The following is a 27,035-nucleotide window of genomic DNA, read 5'->3' as shown; positions in this document are numbered from 1 at the left end:
GCTTGAACCTGCCCGAGGGGAGACTGAGATGAGCTCTTAGGCAGAAGCTCTTCCCTGTGAGGGTGCTGAGGCGCTGGCACAGGGTGCCCAGAGAAGCTGTGGCTGCCCCATCCCTGGCAGTGCTCAAGGCCAGGTTGGACACAGGGGCTTGGAGCAAGCTGCTCCAGTGGAAGGGGTCCCTGCCCGTGGCAGGGGCTGGAGCTGGATGGGATTTAAGGTCCCTTCCAACATAAACCAGGCTGGGATCCTACGATAAGATCATGGCAAGGCTGCTTGCAGCAAGGAGAGACGGGGGTGATATGCCTGAAATGAAGTCAGCATTAAACATGCTTTAGAAAGGATTCGGTTAAGCTTGAAAAAACACTTTTAGTTTGATTCCGCAGCTTCTTTGGGTTTTCCTTCAAAGTACAGAGAGCTGGTAACAGATCCCTGTTTGCAGGGTCAAGGGGCTGGTCCAGTGAAAAGCCACCAGCAAGGAGGCACTGTAGGGCTACAGAAGAGATGGGCACTCACTAGCACAGGGTGGATGGAGCTCGGGTTGTAGAGCTCCTATGGGCATTGGGCTGTGGGATTAATCACAATGAACATACATTGACCTGAAGCCAAAAGTAATTCTGCATCTCGACAGGAAGTTGAACAAGTGAAATCATTCTGGCTTCGTTTGCATTTACTTAATTAAAACAGCTTCAGAGTGCTGCTGTGCTGCTTCACAGCCACTGCACTCTGCTGGGGACAAAACCATCCCCATTTCCATGGCCTCCCTTCACAACAGAGAGAAACCCTCATTCTCACTGCTGCAACCCCATTACCCTTTGCATTAACACTGAAAATGAAAGCCTGACATCTATTTTATGCATTACAATAGATAGTAAGGGCCTGCCCAGTTCAAGGCCTCATAAAGACAGAGATTTTAAGTTCTTCAAAGCAAGAACCAGTCCAACAAGACAGGGGTGAAGGGACAGTAAAGCAGGGCAGGGGTGGAGGGAAGGAGGGCGCTTGTCCTGCAGATGCATTCAGCATCCCTTCATAGTGCCCTTAAATCAAACCCAGCCACGAAATGGGAAACCAAAATCAAACCATTTGCACCTAATGACAAAGACATGAATGATAAAAGAGAGAAAATAACATTCAAGCCAAGCAGAAAAGCCACGTGCTATGAAATGATGGTTACAAGGGGCTCGATACTGACCTATTTCTCTTGCTGAGGAAGGACTTCTCAGATGTGATTCCCAAGGGATGAAACGAGCTATGGAGGAGTTTCTAGGACAACTAGATAAAGGGAATCACTTGGCTTTCCATGTGGGGTTGGTATTACATACATGGATTGCCATTGATACGGGTTGTAACCTGCACTGGCTTAAGCTGAAGATCACAGCAATCCTGCTGCTCTGCCTCCTCCGCTGTGGTTGCTCCGGTGTTACAAAGGGTCTTACTCCACAATTTGGTCTGGCACAGGGTGCTCCTGGTGTGTGGAAATCACCAGTTCAAAGGGGACAACCCCCCTGGGGGTTAATTCAACAGCAGGTTGTTTTCAGATGACCCTTCTCACACCACCGAAGGCCAAGGCTGTTGTTTTAAACCTCACTAAATCAGTTGCCTTCCTTTGGAATGCCGGCACAGAAGTAATGGCAGAGATAAGCCCCATCCCCTGTCCCCATCGACTGCACGAAGCACCCACACACAGCAGAGAAATGATCTCTCGCCCTTGGTAGTCATTTAGTGCTTCACCTGCTTTGAATTGCAAGTGCTTTGAGAGATGAACTGAGGAGTTCCCCGGCTCCTCCGCTGCATGGGGAAGCAGCTCAGGAGGAACTACCAAAGGTACAGAGTGATTTCACACAGCAGCGCTCACTGAATCACTGCCGAAGCATCTGTGCCCTTTCCTACACCACAAACACCAGCATCTCCAAGGCTTTCACCACCCATTTACACAAGCTTTAACAAACTAAAAGCCCTGAAACCCCCAAACCCAACTATAGCTAACACCAACCATCAGTTATCCTCAGATCCAACTGATTTATGAAGCAATTGCTGGACAGATAAACGTACATCTTCTCTAAGCATACTCATCACATTGAGTATGAGATGCTCAGACAACCTCACAGTGATGTACCACACGCTGGAGGAGTCAATTCTAACCTCTCTATAGGTTTACTTAAGACAAAAACTAGCCTAATAGAGCAAGCAGTGCCTTCAGGGCTGCTTTTCAGCTCGCACATCTTACTGCTCAGACTAGAAAGTTACAGCCACATTGAAGTGATATAATTCTGTTTAATAAACTTTTTTTCCATGAGATTGAGTAAGAACATTTTATTTGAGGCTCCATTCCTGGCTAAAATTAGCAGTTCCATATTGGTCCTACAGACCACCAGTGATCTCTGCTCACAGCTTCGGGATGGCAGCTATAGCAGCCTCTCGCTCCTGAAGAACGTGTTAGAAATCACAGACTGGCACGACAGAATTTGTTGGAGCAATCCCTGTGGTGGAAATGTGCCTTGTGAAGGGAAAACCCTTCACAGAACTCGTTTTCCTCCTTTGGAAACAACCATTTGCCTAAAGAAAGATGCTGAGCAGCAAAATAACTCGAAGTTATTAATACTGCTTAGAATGGAAGAATCTCAAAACGTGTGTGTGTGTGTGTGTGTGTAATCTATGACTGACCTGTCTCTTGAGGATTATCAGGTTTTTCCTTCCTAACATCTTCTCCAGTAAAGGCAGAGGGGGTAAATGTATGGTACACAAATGCACATGAGGGAAATGAGCAGCTCTTCCCTTTGGTAACAGGTGAATATGGAAAGCCCTGGTGCCCCATGGGGACTCTGGAGAGCTAATGAATGCAAAACCCCATAGTGACCTCTAAGTGCTGCAGAAGCAGAATGTTTCCCAGTTTTAGTGGCCTTGAGCTCCTTCCGCACAGCTCCTGTCTGTCACAAAGGCTGAAAAAGGCAGCAAGGTGTTTTCTTTTCACTGGATGATGCTTAGGGAAAGACAAGGAGTTGCTAGTTAAGATCTTGTTTAAAGGTCAAAGAGGAAAGACCTTCCTCCCTAGATTTCCACTGGCACGCAGCCTGCTGCAGGGTTTAATCCTGACCCAGCCATACCAATAAATTCTGATGGGTGTCCCTGCCCATGGCAGGGGTTGGGAACTGGATGAGCTTTAAGGTTCCTTCCAACACAAACCATTCTGGGACCCTGCGATTCTTTCATGATTCAGCAGACCTGCTTTAACATCCATGTTCATTTGCAGAACTTCCCCTGGTAAAATTCTCTCCAGGAGAAGGCTGAGCTCCTAACACACACTTTTCCAGGCCTGAAGCAGCTGGAGAGCTCTTGTAAAATGAGCTCTCCCAAACCTCCGCTCTCTCTGCCTTCCAAGCCTGCGGAGCACAGGATTTGCTCTTGGAGAAGTGGGCTAACCCGCACCGACCATGGCAAAACCCTGCAGGGACCTGTGAGATGAGGTGTGAAATGTGAAACAGGCAAAAGCTTTGCAGCTGACAAAGGCAGAATTGAGCAGCAGGATACTAGTGCCACTGTTCGGAGCACAGGCCAGGACAGGCAGCCAACTATTAGTGATTTACTAATGAAACTCTAAATAAGCTTCTGTTATCTTCCTAAATCTGTAAGCTATAGAAAGGAGCAGTATAAAGGTGTATGTGCATGCCAATAAGCACAAGCGCATATGATAAAGCAACGTCGCCGAACAAGCTTAGCTCTCTCAGCCTGGCTCCAGAGCAGAGCTGTTCCATCCCTCGCAGCATCTCCGTGGCCTCCTCTGGACTCAGATGCTGCTGTCAATTTGATCCGAGGCAAAATTGCTTTCTCTAAACAATAGCTATTGCTGTAATGATCAAAGGTTTTAAGTTTAAATAAAAGGAGCCGAACAACAGAATGAAGCGTACTGATCTTAGTTACCTTAGGCATGGTCTGAAGCATCTTTCCACTTAAGAGGAAATCTAATCATTCTTCTCATATCCTATATTGCTGCAACACGAAACAGCAACAGCTTCCATTCAAACTTTAACTGAGGTCAGGTCAGATCCAGTGAACTGTCCCTGAGTAGGCAGTTGATACTAGACAGGAACTCAAAACCTGCATAGTCACAAATATGCCAACATTAAGGATGCTCACACTTCTTTCTGCCAACATGCACCATTCCATAAGCAAACAGAGGACTTGGAGACTCCCCCAGTGTCAGTCCTAATTTCAGAAATACTTGGTTGATGCTTTTTCTTGTAAGCATATGGGATAGTTCTAAGTGATTGAGAAGTTCCATATGGTACATTCCTCTTGTAGCTATAAACCATTAGGCAGGGGGATCAAAATAAATTTAGAAATAAAGGAAACAGCAATTCTAGGTTTCTTACAATAAACCAGAAAATATTTCCTTGTACCAGAGAAACAACAGGATTTTGAACTAAAAGGCACAGAAGCCAGTTTTGAATAGCTTCTCTTCCAAATGTTCCAAACGGGACACTGTTCAAGGCCACGCTGGACAGAGCCTTGGGCAACATGGTCTAGGGTGAGGTGTCCCTGACCATGGCAGGGGGTTGGAACTGGATGATCTTAAGGTACTTTCCAACCCAAACCAGCCTGTGATTCTATGCTGCCTACCTTTTAGTGATGGACATGGCTACAGGCCTGGTTGCTGGGTTCTGTGCTTCTGAGAATCATCAAAAGAAACTCTCCATCAGTCAGACGTGAAAAGCTGGCACCTCCTGGGTATGAAGCTCTGGTTTTCTTTATGGTTCAAACTGCTCCCTATTGCCTTCAGATGGATCGCAACTCAACACTGTCATAAAAACAGGACTGTAATGAAAGCTGCAGAGTCTGGTCACATGTATTTTTACCAGAATATTATCTGAATGTTTAAAACATTAAATAAAAGTGCGCCCTTTGCTCTTATGAGTAAACAGTTAAGAGTGGATGGAATTACTCTAATACTCCTCCACACCTGCAGATAGGTGCTGGCACAATTACATATTCATTTCACCTCCCATCACCTACATGTTGTAGATAAATCCAAGTAGAACTTAAGACTAAAGAACTTGAAGTTCTTTACTGTGAGGGTGCTGAGACACTGGAACAGGCTGCCCAGAGAAGTGGTGAATGCTCCATCCCTGGCAGTGTTCAAGGCCAGGCTGAACAAAGCCTTGGGCAACACTGTCTAGTGTGAGGTGTCCCTGCCCATAGTAGGGAGTTGGAACTAGATGATGTTAAGGTCCTTTCCAACCCAAACTATTCTAGGATTCTAATAGATTTTTTGTTATTAGAAGCTTCAGAACTCAAGCATCTTTGTATCAACGTGATCACTTATAGCAGGAATGCAATACCATGGTGTAGCGCTGCCCTCTCCCCCTTCCGTCAAATCCCTGTCTGTTTTCTCCCAAACCATCCGTTTTCAGCTGTGCTCCAGCACGGAACCTGACAAAGAGTAAAATATAAGTTACAGGATTAAATAAGATTTTATTGTCACATTGAACTGCTTTGTCAGAGATGTACATTTTGCAGGTTTCTGTGCGGAATAAAACTCAGAGACAGCAGTTGCCATCTTGTCAATCCTGATTTCAACACACACACGGACACCACCTGGACCACGGGCGCCAGCACAGAGCCAGTGGTAACAGCAGAGCAAGTTCTCTGTTCAATGGATTGCAACGCTCCAACAGAAAATGCATCAAGTTAAGGCTAATGAGAATAATGTCAAAGAGTTAAACCAGCCCACGAGATGTTTAAAGGTGGAAGCACTCAAGAGAAGAGCGTCAACTCAAACACTTCAGGTTCTCCATCTGCTTGATTTAGTACAGGTAAGGAGAGGCTAATGAACAGACTTGTGCCTACATATACAATCCATACTGACATTGTAGTCTTTTGTAAATCCAATAGATTGCAACTTTGAAGCAACTGCTTTGTTGTTTTCGGTGTAAACCAAAGAAGTGGCTACTCACCCCCCCCAAAGCAATAAATGCGTACATGACCTCATCTTAAAATGTGTGGTTTCCCATTGACAGATCAGGGGTAGAGTCCAATAATACAAATATCTCAGTGGCACAATTTCACATGTTTTGGGCAACGTTAGCATACAAGCAGTACTTAAATAAAAGTAAGTGCATCCAAACATGAAAGTCTCTAAATATACCACACTTCATTTATCCCAATTTTCTGGTAAGAGCTGTAATTCCAATTCAAATAGTCATTTACACATTCCACCCAAAGGAAGAGAGGTAATAAACACAGGGGACTCTCCAACCAACCGTCTCCTACCCAATCCCCTATGTATTACATAAAATAACTCATCTAGGAGCGTAAATCCAAAACTCAGATGCCAATGAAATGCGAGAAGCAGTCTCTGATGTTTGTAATTTGCAGACTCCAAAAGTCCACTCCTGATGGAATTTACTGCTTCTCCCAGTCATTTACTCCTGTATGTGCACTCGGTGCTGATGCTAAAGTAACAAATGAGACAAGAAATGAGGCTTAGTGTGGCATAAAGTCACTGTAAACCCAGCGGAACCAGAGGAATCCTATTCATGACATTCATTTGGATGATTTGCCAGTCGTCCCACCCCCCCAAAACCCACCCTTTTACAGGAAAAAAGGCAACCATCAGTTGAAGTGAGACACACATTCTGCTAGTAAAAAAAGTGGAAACAAACCCCTTCTCTGTTCAAAGAGCATGCCGATAAAAGAAGGTCGACCACATCTCCTCCCATCAGGCTTCTCAGGATTATCAAAACTTCTTTGCTTGCAAAGGCCAATTTGGCTTACCATAGAAAGCTATCCTGAAGGCGGCTGATACATGTATTCCCTTTCCAAACTGAAAATTCAAGGCATGATAGTGCAAGAGGTAAGTTTTGATTTGAGAACATTATTTGTAGACTAACTGTGCTTAGTTACTACATCCCAATTTATCGTCTTAAAGAAAATACGGCAACAAAAGCTACAAGATCTCTATAAATCTCATCAGTTTGCCTAAATTTACCAGTACATCCATGAAGCTCATCAGTATTAGTACAACTTGATTATCCTAATGATTCCATTATAAAACTTGCAAAATGTATCACAAGGTGAATAAACCCTCTAGTGCAAGTCTTCTACATGTTGTGTGCACAGTTAAATCCTGTGTAGTTCATTTCCTCCAGGTTAAATCCCCAAAATCTCTCGGTAACAACTGTGAAAAAACAGTGTCGCGTGGAGTTTTAACCCCCTCCCCATCAAATCTGAGATGTTTGAGTGTTCCTGGAGTCACCATCTGGATGTGGTGAAGGTCGGGAATCTCTTGTCTGTGAGTATTCACTGTCAGAGGACTCTGCAGGTTCAAGCAAGTTTTCATAATCACTGTCTTCTGATTCATCAACATTGTCACCAACCGCTCTTTGGGAAGACGGCATGGATGCTCCATTACCAGAATATTTCAATCCTATGTTTGTGGAAACATAACTGGAAGAACCTACTGCTTGAGGTCGAGGCATAAAAACATTGCTTTCTAGGAGACTGGGACCCACAGTACTTTCTTGATTGCTTGCACTGAAATCTGAATACGGAGGAGGAGGATCGGAGACATCTGGATCTTCAAGCGTACAGCCTTCCACAGCAAATCCAGTGTAGGACATTCGTGGAACAAACATAGGTTCCAAGTTATCTGTTGGCATCTGCCTGCTTAAAATTGCTTGCTGCATTCCTACAAAAGCAAAGAACATTGGTGTACTTCATGCTTTGCAATATGCTTTACATAATCTAGGTGTAACACAGCACACCCTGCCCTTAGCTGTTCTCTCTTGCTGGCTGGTTGCTGTTATTAAACGCTCATCCCTGGCATTGCTTTCAAACTCCAGCACTGGATATTTTCCTCTCAGTCTCCACTATTCATCTTTCACAATTCTGATTTCTCCATTGATGACTACATAAGACACTAACCATCATCTTACATCTTGCTTATTACTAACTACATTGTCCTTTGAGCTTGACAAAGAGTACCTTCCCTAAACTTAGCAGGGCACCCATGACACTCATCAATATTAGCACAACTTCATTATCCCAGTGATCCCATTTCAAAACCAAAAGATGACAGAAAGCAAATAATCTATCCAAGTGCAAGTGTGCTACACTGTTATGGTCGCAGTCATCCTGTACAGTTCATTTCCTCCAGTTTAACTCTCCTAAAAGCACAGCTACAGGAAGTGTCCATAACCTGCTGCTCTTTCCACCTCATCCTCTCTCTGTATTTCTCTGTTCCTTCTCACATCAAAACGTAGCTCTGCCGGGACTCACTGTGCTGCTTGTCCTGGTTTCAGCTGGCAGAGTTAATTCTCTTCCTAGTAGCTGCTGCAGTGCTGTGCTTGGGGTTTAGTCTGAGAACAATGGTGATAACACACTGATGGTTCAGTTGCTGTTAAGTAGTGCTGACCCTAATCAAGCACTTTTCAGTCTCTCATGCTCTGACAGTGAGGGGGGGCAGAAGAAGCTAGGAAGGAGCACAGCCAGGATCTAGGCTAGCCAAAGGGGCATTTCATACCACAGCATGTCATGCTCAGTACAGAAACTGGGGGGAGTTGGTCAGGAGGGGCTGATCACTGCCTGGGGACTAGAATGGGTCAGTGGGTGCTGAGCAACTGTATTGTGCATCACTTGTGATTTAGATTATAAATGTTCATTTCTCCCTTTTTTTTTTGTTCCCCATTATTAACAATATTATTATTTCTATTATTATTATATTTTACTTTATTTCAATTTTTAAACTGTTAAATTTCAATTATTAAACTATTAAAACACGCAGGTTTTACCTTCTTCCAATTCTCCTCCTCATCCCACCAAAGGTGTGGCTGTGTGGTACCTATTTGTCAGCTGGGCTTAAACCAGGACACTGCTCCTCCCCACCTATGTCTTATTCAGTACAGAAAGCTTGTTTCAATCAGACCATAATCAGCTTTTGCTGCTGATGTTACATCTTATAAATCACACTGGGTACTTTCTCTTACAATGCCCCTTGTGCTCTCCTGAACACCAGCAAAGAAGTTTCTTGTCATCTCCCCTCAAATCAGTATATTAAAAGCTTTCCCCCCCAATGCCTGTGATGAGACCACCATGTATCATGCTTACCTTCTGCTAGCATAAAAGTCTATACTCCCATAACTCATATTTAGATTTCCAATTAGCTAGCTGAGCAAGACTCATGCTTTGAAGCTGTGTTTCTATAGCCCTGGCACACTGATCCACAATCAGGGCTCTGGCACTATTGTAACACTGCTATGTTGTTCACTGTACCTGGAAAAGCTGGACACCATCACTGATATTTGTTCCCTATGAAAGGCCATACATAATGGGTAAAACCACCACTTCCACATTTTGATTTCTATTTAAGTAATTGTACAGTTAGACAGTGGCTATAAATATTGTTTTCCACTAAGAACAGGGGCTCTTTCCAAACCATGGGATTTTAACAATTAAAGCAAGAGCAAAAGCCACAGGTACGTGTTGCCTTTAAGGATTTCACAGCACTTCCATGTTTCATAAGGAATAGACAGTAATATAAGCACTATGAGGACTAAAAATAAGTAGCTGAAGAACTGGTTAAAAGAATAACTGCAATGGACTCATCAAGATGAAGCTCCCACAGCCCTGCACCAGAACTATACTCACATTAACCACCTAAATGATGGAATTTAATCAGCACACGCTTATTAAAATTAGATGGCACCATGCTAGTAATAGCTGCAAGTGTATCAGAACAGGAATTTGAGCTTAAATGAGATGATTTAGACAATCATTTCAGGAAGACAAGCACAGGAATAATGAACTGCACGACCTGCAAGATGAGGAACTAAGACATCCTTCTGCAGCTTTACTGGTGATTTATGTATGCTATGAATCTCAACATGCATTAAGTGTGCTCAGTTGTTGAGAAATGGTATTATTTCAGTATGTACTGCAATGGTTAGGACTACAGCTGGGATATTGCATCTCCTTTTGAACAACACAATTCAGTAGAGAAAAGATGGAAGAACTCTATAAAAGAAAAGGACTCGTTAGAGGTCCAGATATCACAGAATCAGAGAGCAGTCTGGGGTGGAAGGGACCCCCAGACGGCATCTAGCCCAAACCCCCTGCAGTAATCAGAGCCATCTTCATCTAGATCATGACCTAAGAGGAAAGACTGCAATAACTGGGGTATTATGAGAAGACTGAGGAAGCAGTTTCAGTCTTCAAATGTACGTAAGAGGCTGCTGTGGAAAGGCAAGCAGAAAGCAGCTTGAATTAGAGGAGTATACTTTAGATATGAGGAGAAACTTCCTTGTAGGAGGGTTTCTTCAGCACTAGGAGATACTGATGTTTTAGACTGGTTTCTGACTGGTTATTAACCTCCAAACATCTGTCAGAATTGACACCTGTATGTGTAAAGCTGCCTTGCAGGTAGGGGATAGAGTCACTGCAACACCATAGTTACGGAAAAGGCAAAAAACAAGGCTGAAGAGTTCCTTTAGTCAAGTCATTCCCTTCAAGAATAAAAATCCCCCTCAAGTGGCTGTGTAACAGCCTCCATTTCTGGTCCACAGTACAAGAACTGGGAGATTTCCTGGGACGTGGGCAGTGCATGGCACTCACTATCCCCTCAAACATGCTTACTACACACACAAAATCATTTCAGTGATGTGGCAAGTAAAGTCTAAGCTGCCTTTCATGCAGCAGTGTTAAAGTCATAACCTGGTAACCAAACACTCAGAAGAATAACAAGCTTTCCCACAACACCACCACAGGAATTTGAATCCCTTTCCCTCCAGCTCAGGGAATGATTAAGTGGAACATTTAACTCCCTAAACACAAGGAACTTGAGAAAAGGGAGAGAACAGAAGGCCAGCTTCAGTATTTAGCTACTCACAGCTAAAAATACTGCAGGGATCCAAGCTGCCTGTTTTCTTGGTTCAGCCCTCTCACATGATTTTCTGCTCTGGCATAAATTTTCAGTGCAGCATTTGCTTCTTTGCTGGTAGCACCCAAAGGCTAGCACCGACTGCTCTTCCTCCTCCTCCCCCATCTTTTGCCATATGGGCTGGGATCAGCTCCAGTCACACTAAATACCCAGCTCTATTCCTCACTCGCACATGTAGTAGCAGTTCCCTGGCTGTTTCATCTACAGCCAAGCAGGAAACAGCAGTGACTCATGCCACTTCCACCTTTCACATGGGCTGTGGTTGATGCTGCCTCTTCGTCTTATCTCTGAGGTTCAGAGAAGGAAGAACCTGGGCTGACAGGTCAAACTCTGCTCTGAAATGCCCATGTGATAACAGGAGAAAATAGCCAGTTATAGCAGCAGAGGGGCCTATTGCACAGTTTAGGGTGTTAACCCATCTTTCAGTCTCAGATGTATCTTTAGATAACAAGACAAACAGATAAAAACCATCTTGTAGCTAAAATGTCAACGGTTATTTGCTTATCATTTCAACACAAGGAAGAAAGAGGCAGTGTTTGTTAAAGTTATGTGCTTTTTTGCCTATCCTTTGCTTCTACTCTCCACCTTCAGCCTTCCCTTACACTCACAAATTAAAGTAGATCAGCAATGCTTCCACGGCAAGGGCCAGGCTCTTTGCAAAAACCTATCTACTGCTAGGCAAAAGTCCCTTGAAGCCACATTCCATTTCTAGGAAGGAGGAAGCAACCAGCCAAGTATGTTCACTCAACAGGTCCCACTGATATAGAAAATCATGGAGCAGCAAAAGAGGGTGAATATACATCTATTAGTGCCTCTCCCTACCAGTCCTAAATGCGTATTATGAAAACACATATTGTTAGTACAAAATGCAGAACCAATCCTAATAAACCCATGGATTTTTAATGGGACTTCTTTGCACCATGGAAGCTTAAACCAAATCAACCTGATACTAATATAGGTCTTCAAAACACAGCAGGAGTATAATTTCTGCATTCAGACCTTCACTAGAATGACTGTACAGATTGTACTGCCTTGAATAAATTACTGCATACTTATTATCTTGAATAAAGTATTACTTAATTCAGCTTCCCCCAACACTATAGAGAGTGGCTATAAACCTGCAAGAAGGACATTATTTCTATAGTTTCATGGACTTAAAAACTACTATAGATTGAAATTTCTACCCGTGGTGATATGGTTTGAAATAGGCAGGTGAATTCCAACACTATTCTGCATTTAAATAGTTTCTTCCACTTTCTAGCAGATACTCCTGAAGACACAAATGACTTCAAAATAGACTTTTGGAAAGATTTAGTTTAACATTGAGAAGTGGTGTTTGAATTCTAGTCATGTTCATCACTAAGTCAGCAAATAATGCAAAAATGCTAAGTTAGGATTCAGTGACTATGAAGTGGGAGAAAAGGATAAAAAATGTAGATGCTCTAAATCAATGCTGAAAGACCCAATACAACCACTAACAGCTACAAGGTCAAAAAGCAGCTAGACAGCACTTGAGATGACCTATACCAATGTTCATCACTCATGCACGCGTTGTCCTTCATCCAGTTTGTCTGGTGTCCGGTAACAGAACTGAACTCTAACTTCATTAATGCTGGGCTCATATTTGGGGGCAGGAAAAGGGAATAAAGATTTCAAAAAGCCACTGATAGCAGCTGGCCTGTGAACACAGTACCCTGTCTCTATGAAATACTGCAAATGGAATCTCTTCAGTGTTTAGCTTTGCTTTTTCCATTCCTGGCTTTGCTCCACTTTTCCTTTCCTACAACTGATGTTTTCCTCTGTTAGTTCCAGAACTGACTTATTTGTTCTTTCTCTACAGCTCTCTCCTATGTTTAAAGTTTATTCACACTGGATGACTCCTACAGAAACACCTGAAGTACACATCCTTTCACACTTCAGTTATCACTCAGTGTCAATCCATCCTATACCCTTCCCAATGTGATTTACTTTTTCTTTTGCTATGAGCTATCAAGAATACAACTCAAAATAATTCCACAAGATATTCCGTCCTTACAACATCTGCTTCTGAAACAAAAGAAGTAAAAGGCAACTTACTTATTTCTTGTTCCTTTTCGCTCTTCTTTTGTGCGATTTGCCTTTTTAACTTGTCTACTTCAGCTTGAAAAGATTCAACCACACGTTCGCTTTTCTCTACATCTATACATACTGCCTAGGAGAAAACAAAGATATGCAAAGATGTTGCAAAAATACAGGAAAGAATTTCATGACCACATTAATAAAGCTCTTACCAGACAAGAAACCATTCAAAGCACAAAACTAAGAGCAGGAGTTAACTATATCACAGCATAATACTCAACCTGAAGATGGGTTTCTTCATTGGCTGTTGCCAATTCCCAACTGCTGCACAATAGGAAAAGCATTTCCAAATAATTCATCATTACAGGAAGATTTATAGCAAGATCCAAACTTAGTTCTTCCTGCTTAGTGCAAGAGACTTTTTAATACACTGTAGTTAGCACAATAATGATACTATAGTAACATGATTAAAATGTAGCATAAAGGTGCCTATTTTCTGTACTAGACCAAATTTGGATCGAGGTATGAAAAAGCTGACTCCAGACAAGTGTTCCAAGCTCATCTCCTGGCTGATATATCAGGTAAATAAACAAGATCATGGATTTTCAACAAGATTTCCCTATACTGGTTGGAAATGGATGTAAAATACTCATAGAAGGAACTAAGTTTAAAACCAGCTCTGGATAATAGTGATTTCTCATCTAAACATGTTATAGTGAAGATTTAGTCTACTATGGAGATAACACTTTACTTACTGCCTCAGAAATTCAGTACTGGTCATTATAGATATGATCCGTTTTGAAGAGTACACAACTCTAAAAGCACTGATGTGTCTTAAACCAGTATATCTCTACCCATTTAGAGGTTCTTCTCCAAAAGGTTACTAGTAGTGATCTTACCTACAAAGCTGAAACACATTAACCATGCTTTGTGTTCCACATCTAATTTTTATAGAAGATTATATAAACCCTCCCAAGTAATTCTTCATGAATATCACATTCCTTATACTAGAAATAAGCAAACTTATTTGCAGTCTTGTCACATTCTCTGTGAAACAGTCACTTTAAAGGTAAGAGTTCCTGGAGTTAGCTAACACCTAAGTTACTTATAAGCCCTGCAAACAATGTAGAGCAGCCAGATTTACACAGTGAAATACAAGGTCATAGTTTCAACAGGTAGAAGACAACTCCCTGATTGATGTTGCATTTTCCAGACAGTAATGCAAACAGCAGCAAGAGCATGAAAGGATGTATGTGCTCTTGGCAAAAACAACCTTACAGAATGCCATTAGCTAATGGGACAGACCTCTGACAATAAATGTGCATGCCTCCTGCAGCTGGCATAAAAGCTGTCTCCCTTCCTATTGTGAGTTGCTCACCTTAAAAGGCCGGGTAGAAAGTAGCAACTTCCATCAAGAAATAGTAGTTCTCCAGTGCAAGAAGGTCAGGGGATGGTTGGAGGAATTACTACCTTGCTCTCTCCTACATGTGCCAACCAGCAAAGCTGGAGCAGAGACACAAATCCCTCCAGGGCAGATGCAAGGGGAAAGCCTGGAAATAAGCTGTGACTACAGCACAATTAGCAGATGTGTGTACTCCTGAGGGAGCAGAGCTACGCTGCTCTTCACACAGGACAAGCTGTGAAGTGACAAGCTCACATTTAGTAGATTTGACACTCCAGGCACTTTCAGATGCTTTGCCACATTTGGAACAGGATTCACTCATGTTCTACATAAAACATTCACAAGTTTTAACTAACAGATGGAGCTCTTTGCTGCATGCTACATATTAAGAGCCAGGAGTCATTTTTAAACTGAGACAGGCAAGCCTTTAAACCTGTGCAAATCCCCACAGCCTTCAGCAAGGCTTTTCTTCAACACATACTCCTAAAAATAGCTGATGTCTCCCAGAAATCCCTGGGCATTAAATCATTCTCACTTGCAAAAGAAAAAGAATTGCTGCTATTTAGATCAACCACTTCTACAGCAGCCTTTGCAAATGCACACATTAAATAGAACCTGACACATTTCATCATTAGTCAGACATTTTCCTACAGTTCATGATGAAGTATGAGCTCTAACCACTCCTGGTTTAGCCAAACAAAAGACACCACATCCAGAGTGAGCAATATTAACTGAAGGAAGTTACCTGTACTTTTTCCTGAAGTGCATTATAAACCTGATAGATAGCCCTGATGTCCTTCATCACTCCATCTTTGTCAAAAAAGTCAGTACTAAAAAAGAAGCAGAAATCATTAGTCAGAAAAGCCAACACAAGGTTCCAGCTCATGCTGCCTGTGAATATACATAGAACTATATATAAACCATGTATTTTATGTTATATTGCTAAAAAATTACCATACTCCCAAGAACCAAAATCTGGACAGCAGCATATTCAACACCAAAAATTCCTTCTGGACCAAGAAAGTTCCATTTGATGAGACTGAACTTGTGCAGAAATCTTTAAGCTTGTATAAAATGTCACTGTTAACAGTGAGAAGAGCTACTTCAGTGCTGCATTTACAGCATTTAGTTAGAACTACTTAAGAAAAACAAGAAGACTTCAACACTCCCAAGTCAGAGTTCAAGTTTTAAACTGAGATTACACACAAAATTCTGTGGAGGGGGTGTGGGTGGAAATAAACCAAGGAACTCCCAGCCAAAAGGCCCACAGCATCAACTAGCCATAGAAACCCCACTTTTCAGATCAGTGCACTGAATCCTCTTTGTTCTAAAAGACTCAGTTCTAAGCAGGAAAAAAAACACACTAGAGCTGACCATTCTCCTCGAGAACTAGTTTTTTCCTGCTTGAAATGGGTATGTGTAGGGGATGGCACAGAAGGTAGAGCTTGATGCCTGTACTTCCTTTGCAAAGGAAAAGTTCTTACCCGTGTTCCTTAATAACTTTGGCATAACTCTGAGAAGTATTTGGCACTGAGGAAACTTTGTATTCCTGTTGACTGGTGTTGCCTAGATTTGGAATAGTAAGTGACACTCTTTGATTATACCTGCAGAGAAAGCGCAGAAAGACTTCTTAATTCATAATCAAAAGACTAACCTTGGTATCATCATCCCACCTCCCTGATGATCACAAGTCATCTACATTTAAAGCTTCTGTGTTAGGTTTATTATAAAAGCTGCTAAATATTACAAGTCATGTTCAAAATAAACACATGATCAGCTCCCTTGAGATGAACCTACCTTTGTGCCTCTTAAAATCTTTTAATTGTGCATTCAAACTACCACAGATACAAGAGTGAAGCTACAGTCAGGTCTATTATAATAAACATAGTACTGACATCTGATTTCTCTTAAGAGTATTTTGTTATTGTTGCTGTCTGAAGATTTAAAGACTGAAAAGAATTTTTGCTCATCCCAAAACTTTATTACTTGCACAGGAAAAAAAAACACAACTGTCTTAGAATCCCAGAATGGCTTGGGTTGGAAAGGACTTTAAGCTCATCCAGTTCCAACCCCCTGCCATGGGCAGGGATGCCTCACACTGAACCATATAGCCCAAGGCTCTGTCCAGCCTGGTCTTGAACACTGCCAGGGATCCCTAACAATTGGATACCAAGACATCACTTGGCAAACACAAAGGCTTCTTTATGTGTAAAGAGATTGTACAAATAGTTCAGAGTATAAAGAATAGCAAGAAAAAGCAGAGCAAAATATGAGGATTCACACACAGAGATCGCTTACCTTCGGTTTGGTCTAAAAAGCACATATTCTAAAGCATGTGTTGAGTTATTTGCAGTGGAAATGAAGCTGAAGAGGAGGAAGACAAGGTCAGGCACTCCAAGAATATGGGTCAACTGTTTATGGATGATGTGTTCTCTATATGACATTTGCTGCTGCGTGTTTCTCCTAAATCTGTACCACCCAATAACGTTCTGTAATGAAGTACATCAGAAATAAAACAAAAGTATTAACTGAGAGATACAGATTTACCTTCTGATGATGAAGTTGCTGAAACTCTGGTATCATGTGAATTAGCCAATAGCTTTATTACAACAAAATCGGCCTGAATTACTACAGGTTTGAACCTATTAACCTGAAACAAGTGACATCTTATTACAACATGCCTACTTACTGCTCCACCTTACTGTGCTGCAAACACGCGAGTGCTATTCAAGATCCCACTTCCAATATCCTTCAACTGTCTCATTTTAGCAACAAAACCTTGGAGCATCTTCACCTTATTAGACTCAAGCTGTTTTCACACACAGCAGATGTGGGTTTTCTGTAGCACTACATATTTCAACTGCCTATTCACTTGTATTGATTTGAAAGGCATTTCTCCAGTGCTTCACAAACATGTTTGCAAACTCATGGCTGCTGATGAAACACATGGGACTAATCTGCTGTATACAATAAAATTATCTCATTGTGTATTGAATTGTGAAAGACTCTTATGCAGATCAGATAAGATCCATTCTAATTCCATGATTATATTGTATACAACATGTATTGAGCTCTTTTCCTTCATGCAAACTAACATTTAATTGAAGAGATTAATGAAAGCGGACTCCTCGTGAGCAATCTGGGTTAGGAAGAGTCTCAGGAATAGGTGCTATCATGTAGTGATGCATTAAGACTGCATGTATATATTCAGTGGAACAGAGCAGATTCTAGACAGTCAACATCTTGCCAGAGCCTCCCTGCAAGGTAGATTCTACCAAAGTAAAATTCAACTGAAAAGTAGTGGGAGACGGTTTCTACTCATCTTTTGCCTTGTCTCCTGAAATGGGAACTTAATATGGTGCTCTATAATAGAGTTATGGGGTTACAGAATTCAGGATCTGAGACTGGCAACTCACCCCATCATCAGCATATAGACATACATGTCTGTATGTATAAATAGACACACAAACCACCTACGTACTCAGCATAAATATGTTAGTATACACAGAGGAGTTCATTCTGAGAGCATTTGCTGGAAGAAACAGACAAGAAAGCAGCATTACAATCATCAGTGTTGCAGAAGTTGCACAGATTGAGGACTTGCTTCCCTAAAGATCCCTCCTCCTTGTCTGCAAGCAAAAGTGAACAGAAAGTAGACTGCAAATGCAACTAGCAATTGAGCAATGCTTTGCATAACGATTCACACAGTAGGCATTCTTACTCAGAGGAGGGACAGTTACACTTGAGTCACCTGTAGGGGACAGAAATCCCAAGAGCTGGCCATGCCAGCTAGTTTGCTACTGAAACACAACCAGCAGTGCTACCAGCAGAGAGAACGATGTTGGTTTGCTGCTGCTTGGCAAAAATGAATCGAACAAGAACAAAGGTCTTGTTTTAATCCCCCTTACCTTGTACTAGCTGTGGCACTAACCAGACCTCATCAGCCAAATTCATGTACCAGATGCTTTCCTGCTGGGTCTAACAAGGTCCACAAGTTGCCATAAATTGAACCATGCAAGTTGTCATCCATCTTTCTACTGGTGGATTCACTTCACTACCTGAGAAATCACATCTTCAGCCCTGCTCTTTGATGTGTTAGTTCAGAAGAACTTCTGAATCAATTATTCAGTAAGTAGAAAGACAGCGCATTACAAGTGTGGAAGGAAACCTTGACAAAGGTCTGACTCCACGCAACTCCTAAAATTGAATCTTCTTAACACTACTTGTGCTACTAACAACATACACATGATGGAAGGCTATGACAGTACCTGACATAACTGATGGAACAGTTTGGCCAGTTTAAACCTGACAGTGCAAAAATTGCAATTATCATTGCAACTCTTTAAAACAAATTATTTAGAGCAGGTTTTCAAGTCAGCTACATCTTGGCTGGTTTCAGCAGCAGGGGACACAATCACTATGCTCCACGTGTAGCTCAGAAATGAGAAGGTTAATACCAGCCTTTCACTTTTGGAAGTACAAGCTTAAATCCTTTGCATTTCTTCAGGGAATTCAGACATTTACCCCCACCTAAGTACCACAAATCCACCAACTGCCGTGCAGAATAAACCCTGGATCAAACTAAACCATTAAATTTGTGAATGAAGGTATTGCTTCTAGTTAGCTACCTTGGTTTTCCAAACCCATCTTCTAGTTATAGGCTCTACTGACCAGAAGGAGGAAAAGATAGAACTTACTTTTCTTCGGTCTTTAAGAATCCTGTCCAAACTCTCCTCATTAACCTTGCCTGCATAGTCATAAAAGCTTGAACCAAAAAGGAAGAGAGAAAGGTAGGTACATAGTTTACACACACACATTATACATAATTTATACTGTTCTTCAAATAGATGACATTCTATACATTACAAAGCAGCTTCTATAGTTTCACCTTTATCAACACAGGTCAGTATTCACACCACCTACTTGGGACATCTGACTGGTGCCATATAGAGCACAGTTAGAAGCCTTGGTTTGAATAGAGACAGCCGCTTACAGAGGAAGGTGCAGAGCATTGCAATTAGATGCATAAGAGTAGCTGGAGCAAAAAACTCTGACCACTTTTAAACCACTAATACTGAAACACAAGAGGCCTGTAATTATTAGGTTTAAAATGCTTTCATTGCACACATTTGTTAGGTGCCCAGTATTCCCCTGGCAGTCCCTACAACAAGGAGTATGTACATCATGGACTGTGTCATTTCATTTTGACCAGTATCCTGCTTTGAGAAGGAGGTCTCCCTGCCAAAGAAGAAAGGAAAGCAGAGCCATTTACATGCAGCTACAAATCAATTTCTTGAGCTCCACTCCTGCAATTACACTCATATGACTGCACCCTTGAAGCCAAACCAGTTATCCTGAGGTCAGCAAGAACCCAAAGTATCACCATCTATCCATATGGCTCTGCTTATGAAACCCAGACCCAACCCTAAGGGTGTTACTCTGAGGCCATGACAGATTTCAGAATTTATAAATCTATCTACACAGGTTTATAAATTCAAGTAGATCACACTTCTGGAGCAAAGGGAAAACACCTGAAAATCAGTTCCTCCCTCACCTACCTGCCAAGTCCTCTGTCTCTTTCAAGAGCTGATATCACTAACAGCTAAAGCAGTGCAGGAAAACACTCTCTGGTTTAGAGGCCTATGATGTCAACTCTTGAGTGTGGGGGGTCAAAGAAACACAACAGAAAATCCTAAGCTCAGTACTTGGCTGGTAAATAAGGGTGGAAAGAAGGTTTGTTTCAAGTTCTTGTGAATCTTAAGGCTGCAATTAATTACTAGTTTGAGATACTACATAACATTTGCATAACCTTTTCAATTCATGCTCACAGTATTTATGCATTCCACTAAGCAGTGCATACTCAATTCTTCCCCTTCTTATGGGATGAGCAACTAGTACATAACAAAGCACCTTCATTTCAGAACTGCACAGAGAAATCAGTCCTTTTCAAATCCTTCCTTCTTATTTAGTTCTCACATGCTGGTAAAAGCACTGGAACCAAGCCTGTTATTCTCAACATCAGCAGTGCAGGCTTACAGGAATAGGGTGGATGAACATCAGGCCTCCTCAGACTGGCTACACTGAAGGCAGAAGGATGAAGCAAAATGCCCCCCAGATCAGCATCTGCTACAACTAACAGAGAAACCAACAGCCTGTTCTGGTGTTATAAAAGCTCTATGAGCTGTGAGAGTTTCCCCTATGCTCTGAAGTAAATGAATTCATCAGTTTTCTTGTGCAGAAAGCATGCAGTGAAATACAGACTCCTTCGTCCATCAGCTCAGTTACTAACAACCAATTTCTTGACTGGGGAGAAGCAGTAAACGTGACGGGGTTTGATATGAGCTGCACAAAGCGTCCCTGGGAACCACAAAGAGCCTAGGAGAGCCTGGGATGTTATCTTGATGTGGAGAGTCTCTAGCATTTAAATCACTGGGTTGAGAGTATCCTCTCTGTAATTATCAGACAGCAAATGATAGACTGCAGCTTTTCTTTCTAATGCAACCACTGTCAAGCCTAGTATCTAAGGTACTGATTCTTAACTGGTCAGAAATCTCTAAAGAAAGACAAGAGGAAAGTAATTGGACACTCCTTCCACAAAGATTAATTGGGAATCCCTTCTAAAAGGAACTTCTAGACAGCAGTTTAGAAGCCATCACTGTATAACAGTGATGGTTCTAGAGAATTGCTACAGGTGAAGAGATGGAAGCTGCTAAATAGAATATAACAGACCTGTATTTAACTTACATTCTGGAGCACAGGAGATCAGAAAGCAGAAGTAATGAGTAAGCTGAAGGTTTCAGAGTATTAGTTGGTGCAAGTGAGTACAACTAACTAGAAAGCAGTCTGTTAACCCAGCAAGTTACTAAGGTGGGTGCCAGGCCCAGGCAGAGCTAAGCTAAGACTACAATGATTCAAACTGGTTTTGACATTCACCCTAATTATTAGAGCGAGATGATTTGATCTGACTGCTACTCTATCTCCACTAACTACATGAGGTGGAAACGCAGAGGGATAGAGAAATAAGCCCACGGAGGCCACCTTGGCACCCTTTCTAACCTAAGTGCTACTAGAACTATAAACTCACACTTTTAGTGTCAGGTGCTATTGACATGTATTTCTGTAATACCGTCAGATGAGTAAGCAATGCAATGATAGATACATTTCAAATGCTGATATATTTCAGTCTTTATATTCTGCAGGCACCCCAGGAAGACAACAGAAAATGCTTACCTAAAGAGTTTTGAACAAGGCTCATGGTTATGGATTTCTGCAACAAACAAACAGAAAGAGACATATGTCCAAGTGCTGAAAGTAAAGAGGAATTCCAGGGGCAAATCTTGCATGAACCTTCCACATCACAGCTACTGAGCAAATAAACATTTGTGTCACGCCACACGCTGCCCTTAATGTCTCAACAAGACCTGATGACACAGCACCAGACCCGGAAAACAAACTTCTCTTTCTAAGCTGCCATTTTACACAGGGAAATACTTTAACACTGAGCAAGACAAACACTTGTTCAGATACACCCAGATCTATCTGAGCCTCAAATACACACTTTGGGTATTACTTTATACTTCTGAGCTCCTCACAAAGACATTTATGACTTTTTCTTTCTGATACACCTTTCCACAACAGTTTACTTGCATTTATATATACTGTTTATGACAACAGCAATGAATAAAAGGGATGAGGAAGGGAATCACTGAAACATTATACACTGGAGTATTTATGAGGCAAAGCAAATAGAATCTATGATGAGAAAAGGGGCTGAACATCACTCCAAAAGAACTGCAATTTCTGATGCTGTTATATGAAGATTTAAGAAGTCATTAAAAGGCAGAATATTTTATATTGAAGAGGTTGTAATAAATGCAAATATAATAAAATTAATAACATGTAATAATGCAATAAAATCTAATAATTCAGAGAATCCCAGACTGGTTTGGATTGGAAGGGACCTTAAAGCTCATCCAGTTCCAACAGGAGCAAAGAGCCAATTCACATTATCTCTCTAACACCAAGCATGACTTATAGATACTTTGTGGCATTCAGTACTTTTTTTAAGCTCTCTTCTACTCTTTTTACCAAATACAGTTTAGCATTTATTAGTTTTTTATTCCCATTACTATACCTCAGTCACATAACTTTTGTCTGAAACTGTATTTGCTCAGCCTGAATAGTACTTCTGCAGCAATATTACTTCAAGCTCTGATATCAGAACCCCACTGGAGTGTCTGGCAACAACTTTGTGTTCAGACTCTTCCTTCCCGGAGGGTGAGTCAACCACAAGCTGCTCTGAAAGGCAAAGCTTGCTCATCACTGCAGCCTCAGCACAGGCAGAATCACAGCTCCCAGGACCAACAGGATATACACGTGAGCATCTCAGCATATTTAGCCACTGTCAAAACAAGGCCCTGAACACCCATGGCAGGCATACTGCTGAGAAACTGCATTCCCACATGGCTCCTCACGATACTGCTGTTGGAGCTACTGACTGACTTTATTTAGTTGTTAGGAAGGAATTCTTCCCTGTGAGGGTGCTGAGGCGCTGGCACAGGGTGCCCAGGGAAGCTGTGGCTGCCCCATCCCTGGCAGCGTCCAAGGCCAGGTTGGACACAGGGGCTTGGAGCAAGCTGCTCCAGTGGAAGGGGTCCCTGCCCGTGGCAGGGGGGCGGAACTGGATGAGCTTTAAGGTCCTTTCCAACCCAAACCAGGCTGGGATTCTATGAATTGTTTCTAAGTGTAAGCAACCCCGTTACTTCCACACTGGCATCCAGGAACGTGTGGAAACAATCTGCTAAACAAAACCAGCAAGGGTAATACTCCAGCTTAGACCAAATCCTTCCAGCAGATACATTGACTACAACAACTGAGAGTACATACTTGAATCTTGGGCTATTGTGTTGCTACACGGACCTTGTGCTTTGAAAAACAGGAAGCACGAAGCCTACTGCTCAGACTGCATGAAGCAGCCATCATTCAATATTTAAGTTTTGCATACTGATTTATTTTTATATACATATATAAAATACATATGTATTTTTATATACATCTGCTATATATATACGCATATCTACTCAAACAGCACCACTGAGCTTTGAGACAACAGACACATAGGGATATTAAAATTCATCTACGTCAAAGCCACAGAACTGTCAATCCAGTTCAGGAGTGGAACTGGGAATTCAGGAGTTAATGTCAATGGATAAATACTGAAGTAAAAATTTGGTAAAGAAAAAACACAATCAGCAGATCTGTTGGGTCAGAAACTCCATTACAGATACTAACTGTAACCAAGGATGTAACAAGAGTTATCTAACAAGAAGTAACTTTTAACACCACAAACACTTGGTTTATGAAACCATGCTGAGGCTGCCGGTGGTGACAGTGCTGTATCACACTGCCAACAACTCAGAGCAGTTATCACTGTGTCTGGTTTTGTCTGAGCAGAGCAGTCAGCTGCCTGCCCTTATACAAGGCTTTGATAGTGATTATATGCCCACAAAACAAATCCCAGGCCTCCAGTTTTTGTGATTTAGCTCAACTGTAACAAGTTGACACTTCACGCTGTCACTTTAGCACCCATGTTTCCTTAGGAGTAGCTGGAAAAGAAAACTACTGCACCTTTTGGATTCTCAGATCCACAACCGTCACTAATTTAAGGTGGCGAGCATCTGGAGATGCAACAGTGTAGTACACACTATCCATTAGCTCTGCATCAAAATAACACTGCAGAGTCCATTACAAGCCATTTGTGTATTAGCTCAGCTTTATGCAGACCCTGCTATGTTAGCTGGAATCAGATCCACATAGCCATGTACACATTCAGGTCTTTAAAGAAGGTATTTTAATATCGTGTGGTATATATGTAAACAAAACGGGCATTTTCATTCAGGGGGTTCCTATTTTCTACAAACCAGAGCTAAAAACATGCAACAGCTTTTCACTGATGTTTAAAAATACCTGCTTCAATGAACAATACAACAGCAAGATTGGGGGTTGGACTAGATGATCTTTTTAGGTCCCTTCCAACCCTTGGGATTCTGTGATTCTGTGATCTTGTATCTCCTTAGATCATCTTTTGCTTTTCACAACACCAACAGACCAGCTGCACAGTCCTTGTATTTAGCAATAAACTGTTTGACAGCATTCCTTGGTGAATCTTGCTGTGACAGTGCAGGCCACCGGCCAGCCATCCAAACCCTCCACTGGAAATTTGCCCTTCCAGTGGCAGGAAATCAAGTAATGCATTTTTATATTGAGCACATAATTGTATTTAGGGAACTAACAGGCAGCTCCCTGAAGAGCCAAAAGGCAAATGAATGATTTCTCCATCACAAAACACAGATAAGCGTCTTCAGTGATCTTTTCTCCATAAAAGGAGATGCACAAAACCCTGTATGTAGCAAAGGACCGTTTCCTTTCCTCGCATCTCAACCACAAACACACAAATACTGTAGCAAACGTGATTCTGAAAGCCTGAAACACCTTGGGCTGGTCTCACAAGTGAAATAATCCTCACTGAATTGTGCTGAATATTGAAAAACTGACCTTCTTTAGAATTTCTCAAAGTTCTGTTACTTACCAATCACTTGCAGGAACTCGGTGTTGCTGATCTGCGAATCGCTAATGCTAAAGGTCTCTTCTTGCCTCACCTCTCCCAGCAGAAATCCTTCCTACAGTTTTAAAGGGGAAAAAAAAGACTAAAAATAGAAGAAAATCCCACCAGCTACATTTGTTTGCTGTAACTTTCTTAGCATTCAATGGAAGAATTCAAACAAAGATTGAGTTTGCAATGCAGCTCTGAGCTGCAGTAGGGATAACCTGTCCTCAGATTTACAGACCGAGCTGCTTATTTACCAACATCCTTTCACAACAGCTTGTCCAAAACTAATATTCCACTGAAAGCTTCCGTACATAACACACCTTACAGAAGGTAAACACAGGTTATGTAAAGAAGAGCTCTGCCTCCAGTCCCAACTACACAGGCATACACTGGACGAGGAAGACACCTGAGCATCCTGCTCTAGTTGAAGATGTCCCTGCTCATTGCAGGGGGGTTAGATGAGCTAAATGACTAGTTAGATGAGTTAGATGGACTAGATGAGCTTTGAAGGTCCCTTGCAACCCAGACCATTCTGTGATGCACAGAGCCACTGTTGCTCTAGACCTTCAAAGCTAACGGGAAGTGGAGTTTACATTACTCACATTCACACCTAGAGATTGAGCTGGACGTCGAGTAACAGCAGAGATCATAAAACTCAGAAGGTAACACAAAGTCATCTTCTATCCTCCATCCCCACCCAAAATGAGGAAAGAGAGTAAGTGGGAATCAGGTCCTTTTGGCATAAGCACCGAAACAGAGGTGCATCGTTTCCTGGTGCAGTGGTAAGGGACCAAGCTCAGACCAGAGATCTGTCAACTCCACCAGAGTGCTTCCGCACTGCACCCGGGGTGCGTTGTCGGTGCTGCAGAACCAGCGCTCTCCTCACACACACTCACGCCACTTTTCCACACGCGTTTTCCTGCCCGGAACCGTGAAACGAGAGCCCCGCACCCGCGGAGAGCCACGCGTCCAGCCCAGAGCTGCCACAGCTATGCAGGGCGGGCCCCGGCGGCTCTGCGAGGCACAGCCCCCGTATCCCACCTCCGAACAGGGGGCAAGCGACCCCCGCAGCACCTCCGCTGCGATGGGCACCGCTGTGCCACCGGCAACACCAGAGCGGGGCCGTTACCGCCGACCGGTACCCGGGGCTGGGGCCCAACCGGCGGCGGCCCGGCCCGGCAGCGCTGGCAGGAGGATAGGGGATGAAGCCGAGCCCCGTAGCCCCAGAGACGCCCGCCCCGCCGGGACGGGAAGCGGCAGCCCCCGGAACCTACGTGGTCGGCGCTGCTGTTGGCGCTGTAGTAGCAGACGGAACTGAACGTGTAGCCCGAAATGGAAGCCGCCATGATGGACACCGCCGCCACCACCACCGCCGCGCCCACAAGCCACGGCGCGCGCCCGCGGGCGGCTCACTTCCGGCAGCGGCGCGGGGGTTCATGGGAAGTGTAGTCCTGGCAGAGAGGCCGGGCGCTGGTGGGGGGTCCATACAGGGGTAGGTCCTGCTGTGTGCGCTGGGCGCAGGGCTGCGGCTCGGCCCGAACCGGGGCTGGCACCGTGCACACAGTGGCGGGGAGCTGCCAGCGCGACCGGGAATGTGCAAAGCCCGTTAAAATGGGATCACAGAATCCCAGCCTGGTTTGGGTAGGAAGGGACCTTAAAGCTCCTCCAGCTCCAACCCCTGCTACGGGCAGGGACCCCTTCCACTGGAGCAGCTTGCTCCAAGCCCCTGTGTCCAACCTGGCCTTGAGCACTGCCAGGGATGGGGCAGCCACAGCTTCTCTGGGCACCCTGTGCCAGCGCCTCAGCACCCTCACAGGGAAGAGCTTCTGCCTAAGAGCTCATCTCAGTCTCCCCTCGGGCAGGTTCAAGCCATTCCCCTTGGCCTGTCCCTACAGGCCCTTGTCCCAAGCCCCTCTCCAGGTTTCCTGCAGCCCCTTCAGGCACTGGAGCTGCTCTCAGGTCTCCCCTTCAGGAGCCTTCTCTTCTCCAGGCTGCCCCAGCCCAGCTCTCTCAGCCTGGCTCCAGAGCAGAGCAGCTCC

General features: G+C 43.1%; 1 protein-coding gene across 2 annotated transcripts; it reads right to left on the bottom strand.

Annotated features, from left to right (window-relative positions):
- Nucleotides 1-5,446: 5,446 nt before the first annotated feature.
- On the bottom strand, nucleotides 5,447-26,393 carry ABRAXAS2 (abraxas 2, BRISC complex subunit). 2 transcript variants are annotated; one of them, XR_010610996.1, is made up of 10 exons: nucleotides 26,271-26,393; nucleotides 24,976-25,066; nucleotides 21,618-21,654; nucleotides 19,085-19,151; nucleotides 16,686-16,876; nucleotides 15,872-15,991; nucleotides 15,133-15,217; nucleotides 13,004-13,118; nucleotides 6,657-7,681; nucleotides 5,447-6,446 (listed from the first exon to the last, which is right to left on the bottom strand). XR_010610996.1 is itself a non-coding variant. In XM_065672448.1 (9 exons), exons 1-9 carry the CDS (start codon nucleotides 26,340-26,342, stop codon nucleotides 7,215-7,217), a joined length of 1,245 nt encoding a protein of 414 aa, XP_065528520.1. In that variant the 5' UTR covers nucleotides 26,343-26,393; the 3' UTR covers nucleotides 5,447-7,214. The 2 variants fall into 2 exon arrangements, 1 of the variants encoding a protein (XP_065528520.1); XM_065672448.1 differs by having other exon boundaries at nucleotides 5,447-7,681.
- Nucleotides 26,394-27,035: the final 642 nt, after the last annotated feature.

This window comes from Lathamus discolor, chromosome 3, assembly GCF_037157495.1.
Source record: "Lathamus discolor isolate bLatDis1 chromosome 3, bLatDis1.hap1, whole genome shotgun sequence".
NCBI lineage: Eukaryota > Metazoa > Chordata > Aves > Psittaciformes > Psittacidae > Lathamus > Lathamus discolor.
The sequence above is the reverse complement of the archived record's forward strand: the minus strand, read 5'-3'. Positions and strand labels throughout refer to the sequence as shown.